We start from the raw sequence: 22299 nt of genomic DNA on the forward strand, positions 1-22299 counted from the left end.
TGCTCATCTCACTTTCAGGCCAAGGGAGCTGGCATTTGCGTGCAGACAGCTTTCCACGTCATGTGGCTGGCATGACTAAACTGCTTCTGGCGCAACGGGACTCTGTGACGGAAACCAGAGCACACGGAAACGCCGTTTACCTTCCCGCCGCAGTGGTACCTATTTATTTACTTGCACTGGTGTGCTTTCAAACTGCTAGGTTGGCAGGAACTGGGACAGAGCAATGGGAGCTCACCCCGTCGCAGGGATTCAAACTGCTGACCTTCTGATCAGCAAGCCCTAGGCTCTGTGGTTTAGACCACATTGCCACCCGCATCCCTGTGCTAATTTGTGTGTGCTACTGCTCGGGTTAATGCAAGAAGAATGGTCCAACAAGAAATGCCAGGCAATGATTCTGCTCCTGACTTTTCTGTCTTCTTGACAAGTGCAATCGAGACTGCACAAGTTAGGGGTGCTTTGGGCATACAAAAGTAGAGGCGGGAGACGAGAGAGAGACAGAAAATCAAGGAACTGAAGTAGAGATTATGCATCTACCAACATTGCAAAAACAAAACACCGCACCTCTTTAAGGAGCTGCTGTATGCAGAAACCACTAGCACATCTAGCTATACACTGCCTACTCTGATTGGTATATAACAGTTCTCCAAGATTCCCAGCCTTCTTATCTCTAATCTTTAACTACAGGTACCAGGGATCAAACAGCATGGCTCCTTCTGCAAGCAAACCATGTGCTTTCTCAGTAAGCTATAACAGAAGGCAAAGCATCTGATGCGGGGATACAGCCAGGACTGTGGTGACACCACAGCCTCCAAAAATCCACGTTCCGCACCAGGAAAATAGTCATCCCTCCAGGGAAGAACTGCACACCTCCATATTAGAATGCATCTTAAGTAGCGCTCATTTAAAATAATTAAGGTTTTTTTACAAAGTGGTTTGAGGGAGGTGGAAAACAGAAGGGCAGAGCTTGGGCAGGAAAACAAAACATACGCACTACAATAAAGTTTGCATCCCACCGATGCTCCTTCGTGCTTCGGCCAAGCCACGTCCACCCTGTACCCAACGTCATCAGGCATGGTAAAGATGTGGCTCTCTGCCCAAAGTGGGGCTCGCAGGCATCTCCATTCAGCTGATTTGTGGGGCTTGCAAAGAGCTATGCCTTTGACTGCGGCATTTGATTTTCAAACCATATGGGCAAAGGAAAAATGGGTTTCCTGATGTCATTTGTAATGTCAGATAATTGACAGGTGGGCAGCTGCACCCATCTGCCAAAACTGGCTTGCAGGGAGGGTGGGCAGGTAAGAATCTAGCCAGCTGGCTGGATCCAGTCCTCCACCCCTGTTCACAGCACTTGAAGGCTCCTTGCTTTGGAGACTTTTAGATGGCAGTGGGCAGGATCCACAAATCATAACTGCTGCACAACTGCCCTTTCGAGAAGGAAACCTGTGCAAGGTCAAGGGAAATTAATGGAAGATGTGTGACAGCAATGCCAGGTGAATCTGACTTACTGTCTGTGCACTTTTTGAGCTACAGAGAACTAGAAACCTGGTGTCTGTAGGGAGCAGCATGAAGCCACCCAATTTTGCCTACACGATTGCAGCTGCACATGACTGTAGATCACCTGCAACACGGCTATCAAGGCAAGCATGGGAGCTGGTTAGCATTCTCGTTAAAATAACGAAGTCTCATTCTACTTCATTTCCCTTGCAGATACTTACATTAATAAATGAGGCATTGATGTAATCAGAGTCTGGAACCCCTTCGAGAGGTGTCAGATGAACCCTGGAATGATCATCTAGGAAGGAAGGTAAGAAGCGGCCCATTAAAAGAAACAAGTGTCAGGGCGACATTTAAAATGTAGGGGTTTCAGAAAGGTTATATACGGCCAGAAGGAAGTGAAACCTTCAAGAGGAGAGAATTCGGGCCTCCCCTCAGCGCACAGGGAAGCTGGAGAAATGGCAACTCATTACAAACTTCGGCCCAAGTTTATTGTCAACACAGGATAAAACCTTAATGCAGTGGTTTTGAATTGGAGCGGGGGACAGAGGGTAAGAAGAAGCTGACACTCCTGACCTGTGCAGGGTTACACATTATATAACCCATTTGAAGGAACCATGTAAGGGGAATAATAAAACATTTGCTTCACATTGCTTGTCTCACACCGCTGCCTCCAGCTGCATTTGTGCAGGGTTTCCCTAACTTGAATGTCCAGCTGGTTTTGGACTGCAATTCCCATCATCCCTGACCACTGGTCCTGCAAGCCAGGGATGATGGGAACTGTAGTCCAAAAACAACAGGAGACCCAAATTTGGGAAATGTGGCTTTAGAGGAAAAGTGCTAACTACCACATTTTCTGAGTGCGGCAGTAGGGAAGTGGGGGGCTGTTCCTTTGCAATCCTTATGGCATGCAGCTTAAGAAGGAAGTGCTGTAGCTGTGCCAAAAGTATGCCTCGCCTGATAATTTATTTGTTCAATTTTATATCCTGCCCTTCCTCTCAAAGGAGTGACATGTGCTTAGGGTGGATGGCGAAGAGGAGCAGAAAGATAAACTGTCCTCTTATCTCCAGAGAAAAATATTCCTCTCTCCAGACCACCAAGTTTGGACATGACCGCAAGGGGGTAAGAAGTGCCAGGGCCTGGTATGAGTTCTTCAGGCGCTCACTGGACCAGGGGGAACTTGCCAAAGATAATTCTGGATTGGTCACAGGTGGGGCGGAGGTTGTAGAGGGGAGACAGTCAACACAGGACCCTCCAGGTGTCATTGGACTACAAATCGCACCATCCCAGGCCACTGGCTATGCTGGTGGAGGCTGATGGAAATTGAAACAACATCTGCCATAGGATGTATGCAAGAAGCAGAGAGAGTTTCTACTGCAATCAAAGTTAGCGCCCCACAAAATGAAACTTGGCTGGTTTTCATCTGATCATTCCGTCGCTACTCGGGCAGCTTGCTTTTCCTGGTGGCGCAGCTGAAGGCGAATGCGTGGCCGCAAAGAACACAGCTGCATTCCAGGTATTTCCCCTTACTTTAATCACTGCTCTTCTGTGGTGTGCCTTCCTTCCAGACCGTGATTCCAGCGGCTTCTTGGTATGGAAGACATTTGGCCCATGAAAAGAGTTGCCTCTGGGATAGGGTCAGGGCTGAGAATGCTCAGCTTCTTGCAAGGGAACAGGCTTCAGCTGAGCAAGTCCCTCTTTCGTCTGCAAGTGACCTGGGTCCAGGGTGGGCCATCCATGTGGATCTACTAGCAACTGCTGGAGCTGCAGGAAGAGCAACAGGCTCTGCCCCTCAAACAAGTCCTTTGTGGTGTGGTGTGCTTTTTAACGAACATACTCTCGGAATAATGTTCTTTTGCCTCCAGGTTCCAAAACGAATGCGTTTTACCATATATGGCTATTGTTCTCATTCTTGTGTTACAGGAACTGCTTCTGCTGCTCTGCCTCTCCCCCTGGTTTGCGCCACCCCCTCTGTTATTCCCCTTGACACCCACAAGCAACACTTCTCCTAGGCAACCTCCCTCCCCTCTAATAATCGCTCCATCATTTTTGGCATAGCGAAAGAAACAGATGGAGAAAGGTTGACTGCCATCAGGCTAAAGTACTACTAGTTCAGCACCCTCATTTTATGGGTGTCTACCCACTGGGAAGCGCAGGCACCTCTACAAACAAGACAAACATGGGGGGGGGGGCATTTGGATCCCCTGGGTTCTTTTGAGCTTACTGCAATGAAACCAAGAGACAAGGCCACCTGCAGAAGAAGTGTTCTGTGTCACACTGCAACGTACAGTGTTAGCTGTTAGCTGTGCAGGGCAAAGCCAGAGCTATATATGGCTCTGCTGGGTCTCATCAGGCTCACTTGAGCCTCGATTTGAAGCAAGCCTATGCTGGGCACAGGATGGATCGATTCTCTTTTGCACAGACCCTTTATATGGGTGGCAGTAGTAGCTGCATGCCATGGCTTTGGGTTATCGATCTCTGTCTGTGATTTTGTTCTCCTCAGATGGTTTTCTCGCTCTTCCTTGTGAGAGATGACTAGACTGACTTTTTTCAAAGAGAATGTTTGGCTATAAAGGTGCAGGCGCTGAAGCTGTGTGCATCATTGGCTTTAACACCACGGTAGCCAACCACCTGAGAACATCTTGGGCAATACTTACAAGGCAAGATGTTTACGTATCTGTTCTTCTCCTTGTTTTCTTCCTTGGAGGCAGCTTCACATGTGGCCTGGATAGGGCACGCCGGGAGAGCCTGGGAGGATGGGGTAGAAATAGGAAGATGCTGTACCTTTGTTGAACAACAGGGAGCAATCCACACCCAATACACAGCCTCTGTGGCTTTTTATTCTGATCCTCTGAAATGGGCAGTGATAAACAGCCAATGCTACCAAACTGCAGTAATTCCAAATACCGTAAGTGGCAACCTCTTCCCTTGGAAGTTCACCAGAATGTGCATACCTCACCAATTGTTGCCTGGGCTGTTCAGCTGGAATACTATCACTTCCACTGGTTTTCCCAGTAGTGATGTATGGAAGTGAGAGCTGGACCATAAAGAAGGCTGATCACCAAAGAATTGATGCTTTTGAATTATGGTGCTGGAGAAGACTCTTGAGAGTCCCATGGACTGCAAGAAGATCAAACGCATCCATTCTAAAGGAAATCAGCCCTGAGTGCTCACTGGAAGGACAGATCGTGAAGCTGAGGCTCCAGTACTTTGGCCATCTCATGAGAAGAGAAGACTCCCTGGAGAAGACACTGGTGCTGGGAAAGATGGAGGGCACAAGGAGAAGGGGGCGACAGAGGACGAGATGGTTGGATAGTGTTTTCGAGGTTACCAGCATGAGTTTGACCAAACTGCGGGAGGTAGTGGAGGACAGAGGTGCCTGGCGTGCTCTGGTCCATGGGGTCACGAAGAGTCGGACACGACTAAACGACTAAACAACAACAACAACATATCTCTCCCTCCCAGAGGTCTAACTTTGTACTTGCCTTCTGTCTCATCTGGCATCGTTTGCCATTTATTTTTTTGTGGCCTTTTTAAAAAGCTGCCCTTTTTTACTTCATAATTTTTATTTTTGCCTTATGACAAAGGTTCTAAATTGGCTAAAAGCCTCCCAAGATCTGTTGTACATTGAAGAAGAGGACCACACTGTCAGTGCACAATAACAGGGAGACTCAGGGGGAAAGAATTTGTCCCCACCCAAATCCTGGACTATGTCATTCTTGCAAAAAAAGTTGAAAAGGAAGGATGCCAGCACAAAACTCTGCACTGCTTGGGACTGACCTAGAAAGGTAGATGTTTGTATAGAGCTGGCTGGGGCTGATGGAGGTTACAGTTCAAAACATCTGCAGTGAACCGGTTGGGAAAAGATGGTAAAAAGTGCCTGAACTCCATAGAGTAATTGCTGAGCTATATTAGTACTATTTAGCATGATACATAACAGTTTGTGCTCAATGGCATCAAAGGCCACTTTAAAATCTACAAAAGGTTCAAATCGTCCTTTGCTAAGAGATGCATAGTTGTGTATTACATGCTTTGGCACAAAACAGTTGCCAGGAGTGGAGAACTCATATCTGAATCAGCTTGTTTTCTCCTGAAAATGCTGTTACTTATAGTCCAGGCCTCAGGTTTAGCTACTCAGGCTAATTAGTTTGTAATAAGGAGAGATTCAAACTCTCCCTCCCTCCCTTTAACAGGTGATGATAGTTGTACTTTGATTCCTGCCAGTTGTTAGGTTGAAATAATAAAAAAGCTGGTACAATACTGGAAGCCACCAGTATTTTTCTTCTTAAAAACTTCACTGCAAATACCATTCTCTCCTGGGGCCTTGATATTTGGTAAATTTGATATAATATACTTCAAAGTGCTGGTATTGACCTATAAAGCCTGAAATGGCTCGGGACTGCAATACCTCAAGAACCGCCTCTTTCCATATGAACCTACCCAGACCCTGAGATCATCTTTTGAGGCCCTTCTTCGTGTGCCCCCTCCTTGAGAGCTTAAGAGGGTGGCAACACGAGAACATGGCCTTTTCTGCAGTGGCTCCCAGTCTGTGGAATGCTCTCCCCAGGGAAGTTCGCCTGGTGCCTTCACTACGTACCTTTAGGTGCCAGGCAAAAACATTCTTTTTTAACCAGGCCTCTGGTTGATCTGATTTATATCCTATGCCCTTTTAAAACGTATTTTCTTTTTTTGGGGGGGGGGTGCTATTGGGTTGTTGCTTTTATTTTTATTATATATATTGTGGTTTTATATTTTGATTTTGTTCTGTGCACCACCCTGAGACCTCCAGGCATAAGGTGGTATATAAATTCATTTTTTTAAAATAAATAAATAAATCACTGTTTACTGATTGGTAATTTGTGGAATGGACAAAATGTCTGGTGGTCCCATGTGTTAATTTTTGACCAGCATCAAGGCCTCCATGAAGAGTGATTTAACTTTATCTACAGAGGATCAAATGTGCTGTTTAGGAGGCAGGCTATACTGTAGTGATGGAGACACCTCATGTGAGCAGACTGCCTACAATTACAGTACAAATAAAGTGTTTAATGGGTTAATGAATGGGGGATCACCCTTTCATTACAGGATTTTAACTAATCCTATCAACTCTTTGCAGACAGATTAAGAGAAGCAAGTAGTTACTTCATGCTATCTTGGCACACAAGATGGCAGCAAAGTCCCCTTCAGTAAAACCTCAGATTGCATGAGCTAAATTGCTATGGACTGGCCCCGGTACAACCTTTTGAAAGAGACAGATCTCCAAATAACAAGTAGCAAGTGAATTAAAGGTAAAGGTACCCCTGCCCGTACGGGCCAGTCTTGACAGACTCTAGGGTTGTGCGCCCATCTCACTCAAGAGGCCGGGGGCCAGCGCTGTCCGGAGACACTTCCGGGTCACGTGGCCAGCGTGACATCGCTGCTCTGGCAAGCCAGAGCTGCACACGGAAACGCTGTTTACCTTCCCGCTAGTAAACGGTCCCTATTTATCTACTTGCACCCGGGGGTGCTTTCGAACTGCTAGGTTGGCAGGCGCTGGGACCAAGCAACGGGAGCGCACCCCGCCGCGGGGATTCGAACCGCCGACCTTTCGATCGGCAAGCCCTAGGCGCTGAGGCTTTTACCCACAGCGCCACCCGCGTCCCAGCAAGTGAATTAGGAAAGTGAAAATTAGATAGAGGAAAAACCTTTTTGGAGCAGCAAAAAGCGAGGAGGGGGAGATGAGCTGAACGTGAAACTATGAAGGAGAAAAGATCCAGATCTCTAGTAGATCTTCACCCAAAGGATTGTTGTGCAGGGGTCAGAATGTCAGTAGGATGTCGTCCCCTGATCTATAGGGGAATGATCTGAACCCATAAATTTCCTTTGAAGCTTGTGAGGCACTGAAGATGTAACACGATTCTTGGAGTGGGTACGGAGACCGAGGTTCAAGTCCTAGTTCGGACATGAAATTCCCACGGGCATCACAGCAGTCACTAACTCACGGCCTAAATTACTTTTCAGGTTTGCAAATTGTTCTTGTTTCTTTTTTGGAGAGGGTGGGGCAACGATAGAATGGGGAAGATATAGGACACTTTTATGCTGAGAGGGCTGCCAAAAGCACTTTTTTATAATCACATCACTGAACCAAGCAATCCCAGCCAAGTAGTTACTTCTATCACTATTTAGAGACATCACCTTGCCGACAAAGGTCCATATAGTTAAAGCTATGGATTTCCCAGTAGTGATGTATGGAAGTGAGAGCTGGACCATAAAGAAGGCTGATCGCCAAAGACTTGATGCTTTTGAATTATGGTGCTGGAGGAGACTCTTGAGAGTCCCAAGGAATGCAAGAAGATCAAACCTCTCCATTCTGAAGGAAATCAGCCCTGAGTGCTCACTAGAAGGACAGATCCTGAAGCTGAGGCTCCAAGACTTTGGCCACCTTGTGAGAAGAGAAGACTCCCTGGAAAAGACCCTGATGTTGGGAAAGATGGAGGGCACAAGGAGAAGGGGACGGCAGAGGACGAGATGGTGGGACAGCGTTCTCGAAGCTACTAGCATGAGTTTGACCAATCTGTGGGAGGCAGTGGAAGACAGGAGTGCCTGGCGTGCTCTGGTCCATGGGGTCATGAAGAGTCGGACATGACGAAACAACAACATACATTGATCCAGCCTTACCAGGTTGGAATTAAAGGCAACAGTTGGGGAAGTCTGATAACTGCACACAGTGTCTTTCCTTCCCCTCTTGCCCCCTCTTTCACACTTTCCCAGTGACAATGATTGCAATGAACCCCAAAAGCAGGGGCCCTCTTAACGTGACCTCACTTGTAACTGTGCATTATCAGCATCTCCTCATTTGCATAGCTACACTTTGCTGTGCATGTAACCAGCAGTGATTGAAGTGTGGCGATGACGTGGAAATCTTACTGGAGTCACAATCGGCTCCCAAATGCTACTCTGGTTTGAATCAATAATGCAGGGAACTGATTTTCTCCAGGAAAACAGGAAGAGGGCGTGAAGGAGCCTGGACACGGGCCCAAGTAAGGGCAGGGTCAAGTAAGGGCAAGCTAACAGCCCTGCTGATCTAGAAATATCTGATTGGGAGGCGGGGCATAGCCGAGAACCAGGGACTGAGCCTCAGACATTTGAGCACGAGGCAACACCCATTCCTGCCACCTCTTAGATTTTCAAATGCTAGCCAGAAACATAAAAACATTACTCAGGTTTGTCCTGTACAATTGGTACAGGGGAGGGAAGTCTTTCAGCAAGGTAGAGAAGGGCATTTCATTGCTTTGTGTGCACCATCCGACTCTTGACTTCTGTAGTACAAGCAGTAACCTTAAGCATTTCTGTGCATCAAAACAAACAAAATTCTACAACCCACACTGCCACATTTCTAAATGGCTTTCAGAATCAGCTTAGCAGGAGCTGTTAACCTTCACCGGTAAACAACGGGGTGACTGCAGTTATTCTCACTATGTCAAAACATGGCTAGCTTTCGAGCTCAACAGAGAAATGATAGTTCCTTAACAGCTGGGGTGTAGGGAGCAGCAAGCTTGGACTGGTCTGGCCTTGATTTCATACAACTGGCATTCAATTTTAGCAAACAATCCTTTTCTTTTCTTTTTTCTGCCCAACCCCAGAACTCAGCAGGTATGAAAGGAGTGGGCTGAGAGGGAGGAAAAAACAAACTAGCAAAGGACTCACATTGAACTCTTCGCGGAAAAGTTTGTTGTCATCTGCCATTCGCCGGTTAATCTCCTCCTCCAGTTTATCCACAGGCAGTGGTGGGTACTTTCTGTTGGTGCTGGGAGACCTGGCAAGCAATGGCATGCTCTGGGGCTCTGCAACAGAAGGGGAGTCCGCTTGTTTTTGATGCACTAGGCAAAGGGCACTCAAGAGACTACAACTTGGGTTATATGCACAGACAAGCACACACACACACACACACACACACACACACACACACACACACACGTCAGTTCCCAGAAATCCATCACACTCTAGCATGAGCAACAACCCCTGCAGGTTGTGGCCATGCAGATAGGGATGGGGAAAGGTTAGCCCCCCATCCCTCTGTCTTCCACAACTAAATGTCCTTACTTTCCGCCCACTCCCAAGGAAATGAATCAGTCCAAGTGGGGGGAAAGTAGCAGTGCTGCGCCTGGGACAACCAAGAGCTCTGAACATCCCCGTGGAAACGGCTCAGGCACAGAGACACTCGTTCAATTTGCCTCACTGCCGAGGCGTTGTGCCGCTAGCCGGTACAAGAATAAGAAGAGAAGACAGGGAGATGCAGCTGCTTCAACAAGTTGTATCAGATTCACCGCCCCCGCCCCCCAAAACAGAGCCATTTTCTGCAATGGATTATTTTAGCAGCAAAAGCTCGACAATCTGCCACACCCTAGTTGAACTGCATAGAAATAGGGCAGCTAGCTGGTAGATGACCTGAGGCATGAAGCAGACCTAGGACATCATTCTTCATTCATGTGAAGGGAAAAGCAACATTTAGGTGGAATTGGGGTGCTGCAACCCTGGCCAACATTAGGAGGAGGGGGAGCTTAATGGCCGGGCCTTGTTCTGGAGCTGGGAGGAAGTCAAGTGGACTGGCCTATGGGAGTTCCCACAATCCAACCACCGGTATGCAGTTGTAAGACCAGAAGGCAGCTGTGCAACTGATCCATCCAATCCCTTGGACACACTGTTGAGGTGACATTCAGTGAGGACTATGACATCCCTCTCATTTGGGATACCCCACAGAAGGAAGAGGGTTGCCAGGACTGCCACACTGTGGTTCTAGCTTCAGTTGTGGGAGAAGAAAGCACAGACTTACCCATGTCATCTGTCCGTCCATTAGACAAATGAAAGGAGTTGGAATGGCTCCCGGCTTGCTTGTATTTTTTGAACCTAGCAATGAAAATACATGGAAAATCAGCTAAGCCAGGTTCATATCTGAGTTATCTAATATGCTGTTGGGAGCAGGTCTTTCTACCTGCACAAGTGATCTTTTTCAGAGACTTAAATAGGACACTCTCCCGATGCCCTGGCATAAGAAGATGAAGCAGGAGTTGTTTACCTTGAAAGGGTGGTTGATGTGAATCAACACAGAGAGTGTGGCTACTCAGAAGGCTGCATTTGAGTGAGGAGAACTCTCAGTGCGGACACCCAAATTTTCAGAACCACTTTGGTTCTATATAGCATCTTGAACACACCAGTGAACTTTGCACAACACAGGCATTGCAGGGGGTTGGATTAGATGAAACTAGAGTTGTCCCTTCCAACTCTATAATCCTATAATTCTAAGCATGCTCTGCTACTGTAACAACTGCAACACTGATCTACAAATCAGGAAGCCCCCAGTCCAAGTCTTGCCTCTGACATTAACTCACCAGGTGGCCTTGGGCAAGTCACTCCCTCTCAGCCTCAGATCTGCAATATGGGGACAACAGTACAGGGGGCTAGGGCTGTTCTGATGATTACAAATCAGTGTATGTGAGGCAATCTGAACATTTGAAAGCACTTATTAAGTACCATCCACAGACAGGAGATGGGTGCTGAGAGTGAAGCCACCTAGCAAGCGATTTGAACCAAGGACTTCCTGCTCAAAGCTCACAACTATATCGCCTCCCATGCCATGAATTCATAAAAATCGTTTACCTAAAGGTGACAGAAACAAGTCAAGGAGACAGTATTCACATATGATCACGAAAGGGGGAGGAAAACAACAGCTGGAGAAGCTGAGAGGTCAGAGTGCCCACTCTTACACAGTAGGAAATCACAACAGAGATATTACAGCTCAAGAAGCTGCCTTCCTTCTCTCACATCCACACCCAAACAGTGTTTGCTGTCTCAAATGCAACACTGCATATCACCTTCTGTTTCAAACAGATGGTCTTGGATTCTGCCTTGGTCAGACCACACCGGGAATACTGTGTCCAGTTCTGGGTGCCACAATTTAAGAAGGATATTGACAAGCTACGACGTGTGCAGAGGAGGGCAACCAAGATGATCAAGGGTCTGGAAACCAAACCTTGTGAGGAACAGTTGAGGGAGTTGGGTAGGTTTAGCCTGAGAGGAGCCTGAGAGGAAATTTGACCGCCATCTCCAAATATCTAAAGTGCTGTCACTTGGAAGACGGAGCAAGTTTGTTTTCACCTACCCCGGAAGCCAACTGAAGCACAGGTGCCAAAACATGCAAGCCAAATAGCCAAGCTTCTGGCTGATTTTCAGGCAGAATCTCTGGCTCAAGAAAGATGACTGCTCTGGTGCAGTGCTGCTCAAGAAAGGAGAGGAACTGAATATCTGGCTGGAGCAGGTACTGTTGCTGCTGCCCCACAAGCCTGATTACTTCCCTTTGCCCTTTCCCAGGTGGGAAAGACGCAAGGCAGAATATGAGGAAGGCAGCGAGAGCTTTCTGCTTCATCCTCCTCTTTGCTCAATGAACCCTCCTCAGGTTCTTTCCACCCTGGATAGGAAGACAAGTAACAGCTGGGCAATCTGCCATTTTGCATCAGGCCAATTACCCAATGTGAGGGGAGAGGGAAGGAAGGCATCAGCTGAGGAATCTGGAATCTGTGTAACTTAAGGGGCAGGTACCACACACCATCCCCAGAGGAGCTGCCTGTGGGCAGGAGAAGCAGTGCTTACCTGTCCTCTTGTTATCGGCACAGCTGTGCTTATGAGGGTGAAGAGGGGGAGGGGGGAGGCTGGTTTGGTGCAAAATGCACCGGGAGGAGTGCTGGATTGGCTCCACCAGCGCGTTTGCACAGTGCTGACCTCCCCACTGCATCTCCCTTCTCCCCAATCCAGTAAGCACAGCAACATCAGCAACAGGAGGTCAGGTAACCACTGCCCCTTCCATCCAACTGCTCCTGCACCTGCAGCAAAGATTGTCCCAGGGACTGGGAGCAACTAGAGCCCATTTTTATTTTGTTTTAATGATGCTTCTCTTTTTGAAATGATTTTAAACTGGTCAAGGTGCAGCTCTAAGAGAAACATGTCAAACCACAGGAGCCCAGCAAAAGGAAGTCAGAAGGTTCTCCAAGCAGCACTTACCTTAACATATACAGGACAATAATAATAAATACTATCACTAGCAAGGAAGATAATGCCACCATTACGGCTATGATGGGTGTCTCATCTAGAGGGAGGGGAAAAAGAGAAAGAAATTTGTTTTAGAAACAGCAATGCCAGGTATTTCAAAGGACGTAAGGAAACAATTGGGAGTTCCTGATTATTTCCTTAGAAGTTAAAGTCACTTGATGTCATGATGGTATCAGGGAACTGATGGGTGGGAATCTCCATCATACTGGCTGGTGGAGTGTGTGGGAGCTCAGGATCCAGGCTGCCAGCCATGCCTTGTTCCCCATCCCTGGCATAAAGTATCCCGTCGGATCTGGATTTTGGGCTTCAAGCTAGCCTTGGAAGCCTGAACTGCATAAAGCCATGATCACAGAGCCATGTTAACCCAGTGCTTTTCTTCTAAAAAAAATGTTTAGGGGTACTCTCATTTTCCTACTCATTTTGAAATACTGCCCCTCAATGAGGCCAAACTTAGATTCACAAAATGTTTAGGGGTCTGTGTACCCCTGCGTACCCCCAGGAAAAAGCACTATGTTAACCTATGTCTCACCATCCTTTGTGCTGTCTGAAATGTCATGTTTTCAGTTCCTTCTGAACTGCAGCTGCAAATACGCAAGGGGCACGCAAATTCCCACATGGGCAACTTAGATGCTAACTAATTGTCTACTGATCCATGCACAAAGTAACACTTGACGAGGGAACTCAACATGGTAGGACAGAGACTTTTAAGACAATGCATTTATTTATGATTGCACTTGTACTCTGCACTTTCCTCAAATACGTGGCTATTCTTTGCTTCAGCTCTTCACAACAACCCTGTGTGATAGGATAGGCTGAGAGATGAGTAACTTCATGGCTGTTTGAATCCAGGTCAAGCAATCTGTCCACGTTAAGTAATCCCAAAGAATGCTAGATGAGTCAAGGTGGGGGGGAGAGAAGCTGGACAGATTTCAAGGAGTAAAGGAAAAGAAACCATCAAGAGTGATACTTCCCCCCCCCCCAGTAGAGAATAAGTTAGATGTACAGTTTGGTCTGATGCAGTCCAATGAGCTGCTGGAATTTGGAAGTGTGAACTGGCTGTGAGTTCATCTCTCCAAAGAGAATTCTTGTACAGCGCATTTAGATTCCAGGCAAGTCAAAATTACATGCTGACACACAACAATGGAAGGCTGTTTGGTGCATACTTAAAGCATTTTGCAGCTCTGCTTTCCTACATGTTCTCTGAAAAATAGTGGGGGCAGGCCCTAGGCAATTCTGTTGTTAGCTCACAGCAGACAGAGCAGTCACACACTGAGCATTTTCTCCCATTCTTTGAAATATGCAACAGGTTTACAAATGAGCTGCGGCCTTGGCTGTTTGTGTCCTTGAGAGCTGCTGAGTTTGTACCTTTGTCCTAGCAACTCCCGTACTGGAAAGAGGATTGAGAAATGACAGCAGGCAGAAAGCAATGGGGGAACGTGAAGAAAGCAGTTGAAAGCTCACCGTTCTGCTTCCTGGCTGTGGTTAACGCTTGCAGTGGGAAAACGCTTGCAGTTCTGAGTCAGATGTGTCAAAGAGGGAAGGTGCAAACCCCAAAGACCTACATCTCATTGCCAGATGCATCCCCTGGAAGTGCCACTGTAGGTCCTTACCTTCTCAACCATCCTTCCCACTAACTGGGCCAACCCCAGATGAAGTTACCACAAGGCCAGGAAAAGGAAGCAGCTTGCCCATAGTGCTCTCTCTCTCCCTCCCTCTCTCTCTCTCTCTCTCTCATTAGAGCAGACTGTAGCACCAAAGGCAAATCACACTACCCACCTATTCTCTCTCGTTCTCCCCAACCCCTAAAGGTGAGACTCCACATTCCCTGTTAGATGCAGGAGAGTCTGACATGGAGTAAGGGGTATTTGATGTGGAGAATCCAACTGCAACCCATAATTTCCTGCCCAGGTATATCTGCACTCTATTCTTTCTCTCCACCACTGTGAAAATGCTCTTTACACATAAGAGCTTATCTTGGTCACAAAAAGATGAGAGTTCTCTCTCTCTCTCTCTCGCTCTCTCTCTCTCTCTCTCTCTCTCACACACACACACACACACACACACACACACACACACACAAATGGATTTATGCAGCATATCATATTTGTGGAGTCAGTGTTGTGTACTGGTTACAATGTTTGACTAGGACCTGGGAGACCAGGGTTCAAATTCCCACTTGGCCATGAAGCTCACTGAATGACTTGGGGCCAGTCGCTGTCTCTTAGCCTATCCTACCTCAAAGGGGTGTTGTAAGGATAAAATGAGGAGGGAGAGAACCATGTATGAAACTTGAGCTCCTGGGAGAAAAGATGGAATATAAACAAACACGTATATAATTTTGGGTGCTTGCGAACCCAAAGAACATGTGTCTAGTAAGGAATTTAAGTATATGTGTCTAGTAAGGATTTAAGAACGTGTGTCTAGTAAGAAAATGACAAATACATCTTACTTTATTAATCCCACATCCCAAAAGGTGGGAGCTTTCTTAAATATGCCATTACCAATACATACCAGTCTGAAATTAAGAAGGTGTGAAGATACAATTTTGTGATTGTGTGTTAAGAGAGCAAAATCTTTTTACCCTGGACTGAAAATGAAAAATTGAACATACTGGTAAATTTCTCTACATAAGAGACTGGTGAGGACAGCAAGCTGGTTCAGAAAATGTAAACTTGGACGCAAGTGCACATTTTCTGTATATCCCCTCCACACATGTATGACTTTGGCATGGGTGGAAACTTCATCAATAGGAAATATTCCAGTATTGATTGACAGATTGCAGAAATAATATTCAGCTTTATATTCTCCAGGCAGGATACCAAAGATAGCACAAGTATGTGAACAGCATGGCGGGGTGGGGAGCAGAAGTATTGCCCCATGCTCTGGAAATGGACACAATATAAAGGGCTGCAACCGTAAGCTAATATCATACACCTGTGAAGACTGTGGATTTTGTTTTATTCGTCCCTCCCATGAGGAAGAGACATTCTCGGTTCTCCAAATATCAGCTGTGCCTGAAATCTACTTTGTGAGTTCACCCAGAAAGAATAATACACCTGAGCGCCTGTTGTTATACAATAAAGAGTTTAATGCTGCCCAAAAGACAGCAACAGACTTTTAAACACAAGGATAGATCCTGAAAGGCTGGAAAGACTGACCGACTACCTGCGCAATTAGGTAAGAAACTGCGCCAAAGTAACTCCCCAACATTGCAATTAAGTCTACAAAATTTACCAGCCCGCTGGAATAAATTGCTAGCCTGTTTGCGCCTCCCCTCAATCTCCCAGCCCGTTGCAGCCTAAAAGAAACACAACATTTGTGAGGCTGCTTTGCTTGGTGGAGAGAGTCTCACATGCCAAGCTAACCATGCAGATGGCTTTTTATTTCCCCCTCTGTTCAGGCCAACTTCCCCCACCTCACCCCTGCCAAATGCAGGGAGTGTGGAAATGAAACTTTTGAGTCACTGGAAGCACCCTCGATGCAAAAGTGACTAACATTATCTGACATGGAGGTGACCAGATGCACACACATTGATTTCTTGTAACTGGCCCTAGAGCTCACTGTTTTTAAACTGAGCTGGCAAGGCGGACGGAAGACGCTCTTGGAAGCTCCCTCCACCCTGGAGGTGAATGACATGATAACAACCAATGCAGCCAACGGACACATTGCCTGTTGCTTCCTCTGTAACGTTACTCAGCCGCAGACCACATTGCTGGGGTGGAGTGTGGGAACAGAGAAATGCACAACCAGGTGGGTTCCGTTTGGATATTTTGGTTGAAAAGGCTGCATTGATATTAACAGTCAGTACAAGCCAGGCAAGGCCAAAACCAACAGCAACCCATCGCTGTCACACAGTCTGGTTTAAAAAACAGGAGGCAGTGAACTATCCTGCCTTGTTTATTGGCTCCTTCATGCACGCACGCACGCACGCACGCACGCACACAGAGCGAGAGAGAGAGAGAGAGAGAGAGAGAGAGAGAGAGAGAGTGTACTGGTGGGAGTAAAGGGGACTGATATGATTATGCGCATATCAGAATACACGAAGTGATGCTGCAGATACTATTATCGGAATAGCACGCGTCAAAAGAGTTGTGCTTATGAATTCCCCTGCTGTGAGACAGAAGGTCGCACAGTTTCGGTGGTGCCTTGAAATAGAGAATCAGGGACCAGAAACGCAGAAACGACTGAGCATCCAGCCTGTGAGAGGGATGTGTGCCTTGCCTTACATCTTGACAGAGTAAAGGCTTGGAACGTTCCACAGCACTGGATAACAACCCATTGTATTGCTCCCATTTCCTCAGGGTTCCTGAAGCCTGGATGGGATTGCAAAAAAAAAAAAGGGGGGGGGGAACCTTCCTAACTTCACTACAGGATGGATATGAAGGACGTACCCAGAATGGGTGGAGAAACTGACTGCTTACCACCAGGGGTTGTCAACCTGGTCCCTACTACCCACTAGTGGGCCTTTCAGGATTCTAGGTGGGCCGTAGGGGGTTCTATGGCACAAGCTGAATCCTCCTTCTATCAAGCACTGGTGGGCGGTAAGGAAATTTTACCATCAAGAAAGATGCATTAGTGGGCGGTAGGTATAAAAAATGTTGACTACCCCTGGCTTACAGAATATATACTGCAGGGCCATACCGAAGTAATTGCCCAACTGATACCGTTCTCTCTAGAGCTAAGAACCTCAATAAGACTAAAATGAGCCAGAAAAATGTAAAGAGGACTTTTACTGCCAAATCAAGCCAGTGTGGTATAGGGCAACCTTCCCCAACTTGGTGCCCTCTTAGATGTGTGGCATACACCGCTGTGCTGGCTGAGGCTGATGGGAGCTGTAGTCCAAATATTCAGAGGGCAACAGATTGGGGAGCCTGGTGTAGTGGATCAAGTACTGCGGTTTTGATGAGGGAGGCCTGGGTTCAAATCTCTGCTCTGAACCTTACTGGGTGATGCTTAGTGTGCCACTATTGTAAACTAACCAACCTCGAATGGTTGTTGTGGGGATAAAATGGGATGCCCTAACACTTGCAGTAATGAGTTCCTACAAAAAGTAGAAAGCTGCAACAGTCAAATAAGCCCTGGAATCGGAACGTTCACAAGAGATGCCATTTTGACACCTTAAATGAAATGCAATGTTCCATAGCGACGACAAAGACATACATTGTACAGGCAAAAAAGTTGTCTAAGGAGAATGCCTTACCTCGTCCGGTATCGCTATCACCTGCATAAATGAGAAAGCAACAGGTAAGAACATAAGGAGAGTCCTGCTGGTTTGAACCAAACCCTATCTAGCCCAGCAAACCTGGTACCCCACATAGGCCAGCCAGAAGCCTACCCCAAAGCAAGACATAATCTCTCTCTTTTACTGCTGTTCCCCAGCAACTTGGCATCTGGAGGCAAATAACCTCTGATATTAGAGGGAGGACACAGTCATCATGACCAACAGCCATTGATGGCTTTACACTCCATGGATTTGTCTAATCCCTTTATAAAATCCATCCGAGTTGCTGGCCATCACCCAAGCGTATGAGATCAAATGACACGGTTTCAACTCTGCGCCGTGTGAAGCACTTCCTACTGGCTATTGCAACTGTCTGCACCAATCAGCTTCATTTGGTGACCATGGGTTGTTATTTGGGGAGAGGGAGAACAATCCCTCTCTCTCTACTTTCTTCACAAACGCATCTCCATCAGGGCCCCACAACTTATTTTAGATCCCTTGCCTGTTGCTTCCTAGGAAGAAATTTGCCTTTTTTTCCACAGCAACCACACATTGGGCCAGCTTTTTCACTGACATATCCGCCATACTCTGAATATACTTTTCCTGGTCACTCACTGCCAGCTCTGATTCTATCAGCGCATATACAAGGCCGCCAAATAGGCATCACTTTATTGGCCATGCCCCACTCTGAAGATATTTGTCACAATATCCTTTTTGTTTTTATCCCCCTGAATTATTAGGTGTAGTTTAGACACTTGGTGAGCTCAACCCTAACTCTAGGTCAGGGGTCAGCAACCTTTTCAGCCGTGGGCCGGTCCACCATCCCTCAGACCATGTGGTGGGCGGGACAATATTTTTTTTTTTGGGGGGGGGGGAATGAACAAATTCCTATGCCCCACAAATAACCGAGAGGCATTTTAAATAAAAGGACACATTCTACTCATGTAAAAACAAGCTGATTCCTGGACCATCCGTGGGTCGGATTGAGAGGGCGATTGGGCCACATCTGGCCCACGGGCCTTAGGTTGCCTACCCCTGCTCTAGGTCATCTATGAACAAACTCAAAAACAGTGGTCTTAGACAGATCCATAGACTTCCCTTCTTCTTATACCCCCCCCCACCGCCATTGCAAGAGCTATCCACTTATTCATATTGTTTTACTCCCTGTTCATTCACCAGTTACCAGCCCAGCTGCGAATATGGGCTTGCAGAGAAAAAGGGAGATAAACAGGCAACTGGGAGAAAGGAGGATAGCACTACAATCTTCACCCTGCCAGATCCAGCAGGGCCAAGGGGATAAGGGTGGCACTTGGGGATAAAGCACCTCCTACCACTGGGTACGTTGCATTGGTGCAGTGTTGCTACCTTGAGATGGGAAAGCAAATCCTCCAGTATGAATATGGGTGCCAGTTAAAGCGATGTTCTTTTAAATGGAGTGGGATGCAGCAAATGTTGGCCTGCAGCGCAGTGAACTTTAATGCCATTTATCCCCCTGAAGAGCATTCACATAAAGCAGGGCTTGGCTTGCAGGTGGCTGAAGTTAAAATTAGTATTAGCTTGATGGACTGAATGACCCATCTCATCTTCAAATGTAGCATCAACCTCCGGCACCTCTCTCTCCCTCTCCCCAAAATATATATAGCAAAAAATTTACAAGCCTACCGTTCCCTTTAGTCTACTTCCATTCACCTGAAGTGCCATCCTACTTGCCAGCCAGATCAATAAGAAAAGCTGTATGACACCTACTTGTGTTGACTTCCAATGTGTATTGTGCGAGCTGACCTCCCACCCTGCGGGAACCTTAATATATGTTGTGATCCCACATGATTCTGCTTCTTCCCTTCCCTTTCAACTCCTTTCCCAACCTACGAAGAATACTGACACTGGGTCTCTTCTGTTTGTCTTGCTTATTATCTTCTGAGAAGCTCAGCACATTGTCTACAGACTGTGGTTAAGGAGAAGAACGCTTAACGACAGTGCTGAGTTTGGACAACACATTAAGCCAAACACCTTGGCTTAGCTGCTATGCCACACCAAGCTAAAATGGCTGGGGAGGAGAAAAGTAGCTGTAATCTCATCCCTGGGAGCCAGCATGATCGTCGCAAGCCAAAGTTTGGCTTAGCATTGCGTGCAAACAACACAGTCATCGACATAGCATGGAAACCATTAGTTCAATTGGGGGTGGGGGGAAGAAAGCTGTAGACAAATATGCTTACCTGAGTCTTTTGTTATCTCAGCTAAAAGCAGAATGCACACAGAGGAAGCATTAGTGAATAATCTTCAGAAAGCAATATCACCCCAAGTCTTTTATAGTTCCCTGCACCCAAAAGTAAATTTTGCTTCATTTGGGGGGCGTTTCCTCATTTCAAAAACTGTCCTTCCGTTGCCCAGACATAGGATGCTTAAATCTTTACATCAGACAGAATGAAAGCCACCCTTATTATGGGAATCACAAAGGGGAATGTGTTGTTGCCCTCAAATCCTACTGGTGGACTTTCTGTAAGCATCTGGTCACCATAAAAATAGGATGCAGGACAGGGTGGGATTTTTGCCTTGGTATAGCATGGCTCTTGTCACATTCTTAACCCCCCAATTCAGGCCACTCTTTAGGCCTCGTTTACATGATTGAGGCAGCTGAAGTTGCTTTTGAGGTGGCAAATTAAAAAGCTGATATTCTACAAAGTAATTTCTGCGATTCAGCTGCAACAAGAAACAGGTGTGTGTACTAGCATATATCTATTTGTGCAAGAAATGGCCAAACGCACACACACTCCTACGACTTAATACCAGCAAATTAACGTGATGTTATTAGCAGAATCTCATGGTTCGGTTTTTTCTTTTACTATTCTACTTAAGAAGGCAAAGGATTTGTGTGTATCTGTTGCATATCAGACTACTCAGCATGGAATTAACTCTCTGCACACAGAAAGTTTGCATGTCAGGGAGAAGGGATGTCTGACATGCAACTTTTTATGTTCGATGAACAAACCTGCAAGTCCCACCCTACACCCACGTAGTAACTTGGTGCCAGTACAACTTTACCACTCAGTTCTGTTACCTGTATGAACTGATTCCAGTGAGCAGATTCTAAAGAAGACACCAGCACCAAGTCTCCCACACCCATAGAGCAAAGCACCCTGGGGAGCCAGACAGCAAGAGCCTTGGTACACACTCTTTCCCTGCAAAGCAATACACATGATACACACTTGCTTCCAGGCTTTGCGGTGTAGTCTTGTGCATTTCTTTTGCCTGGAATCAGCAGTGCATTCTCTGCTTGCACTGCTTGCACTTTGCTTCCTAGGAGTCCTTCCCTCATTCTTTTGAACATGATGAAGAACCATAAAGGACCCCTGACCATTAGGTCCAGTCATGGCCGACTCTGGGGTTGCGGCACTCATCTCGCTTTATTGGCCGAGGGACCCGGCGTACAGTTTCCGGGTCATGTGGCCAGTATGACTAAGCTGCTTCTGGCAAACCAGAGCAGCGCACAGAATACTGTTTACCTTCCTGCCGGAGTGGTACCTATTTATCTACTTGCACTCTGATGTGCTTTCGAACTGCTAGGTGGGCAGGAGCAGGGACCGAGCAATGGGAGCTCACCCATTCGCGGGGATTCGAATCGCCGACCTTCCGATGAACAAGTCCTAGGCTCTGTGGTTTAACCCCTCAGTGCCACCCCCGTCCCTATGAAGGACCATAGCCCAGTAGTAATCGCTTTGCATGCAGAAGGTCCAAATTCAATCCCCAGTATTTCCAGGAAGGGCCTAAACCCTGGGGAGCCCCTGCCAGTCACTCTAGACCAGAGTTTCCCAAACTTGGGTCTCCAGCTGTTTTTTGGACTAAACTCCCATCATCCCTAGCTAGAAGCATTGGTCAGGGATGATGGGAACTGTAGTCCAAAAAATAGCTAGAGACCAAAGTTTGGGAAACAGTGGTGTAGACAATCAGGAGCCAGGTGTTCCTAACTTGGGAGACGTGCCTATTTCCTGCTAGCTTTCCTGGAGGGGGTACCAGCTCAGTGCAGGCTGTTTGCCACATTCACAGCTTATGGTGCCCACCCAAAGGTGCTAGGGGTGCTTCCTTGGCCCAGAAGAGTTGTGCTGGCCTACAGTCGCTTTTATGAAAAAGAAAGAAAAGAGGAAAAGATGTAGAGGAGAACTGGAGGCATCTGGGGATTCCCACCTATTTGCGCACCTTCATGGATTCTGAGCCTGAATCAGCTAAGGTGTTTGGGGAGGCATCAGATCTATAATCTATTTTTCTCTTTTCTTAGAAGGAGGTGAATCAGGAAGGGTGAGGGAGCCACCGTCAGATAACCATGTTGCCTCAGGCAGGGACTTTGCCTGATAGCTGTTTGTTTGCCTGCCTGCCTTTCCCTCCTGCTAGCCATCATCCCGTAATAACATTCTCCTTTCGCCCTTCATCAAGGATGGGAGAGACCCGGATGCACAGGAGAAGAATAGGGTGTGTTGTGTGTGTGTGTGTGTGTGTGTGTGTCTGCC

General features: G+C 46.9%; 1 protein-coding gene across 2 annotated transcripts in view; it reads right to left on the reverse strand.

Annotated features, from left to right (window-relative positions):
• Window positions 1–22299, reverse strand: part of PTPRA (protein tyrosine phosphatase receptor type A) — a 143781-nt gene that overhangs the window by 23865 nt on the left and 97617 nt on the right. The window contains exons 5-11 of one of the 2 annotated variants that reach the window (XM_028744156.2): window positions 20014–20034; window positions 17777–17797; window positions 12529–12613; window positions 10307–10380; window positions 9181–9317; window positions 4152–4242; window positions 1716–1792 (exon numbers count right to left, since the gene is read on the reverse strand). In XM_028744156.2, coding sequence (XP_028599989.2) covers window positions 1716–1792; window positions 4152–4242; window positions 9181–9317; window positions 10307–10380; window positions 12529–12613; window positions 17777–17797; window positions 20014–20034 — 506 coding nt within the window. The remainder of the gene's footprint in view (window positions 1–1715; window positions 1793–4151; window positions 4243–9180; window positions 9318–10306; window positions 10381–12528; window positions 12614–17776; window positions 17798–20013; window positions 20035–22299) is intronic. The other variant, XM_028744157.2, reaches the window with a different exon arrangement.

Source organism: Podarcis muralis, chromosome 9 (assembly GCF_964188315.1).
Source record: "Podarcis muralis chromosome 9, rPodMur119.hap1.1, whole genome shotgun sequence".
Lineage (NCBI taxonomy): Eukaryota > Metazoa > Chordata > Lepidosauria > Squamata > Lacertidae > Podarcis > Podarcis muralis.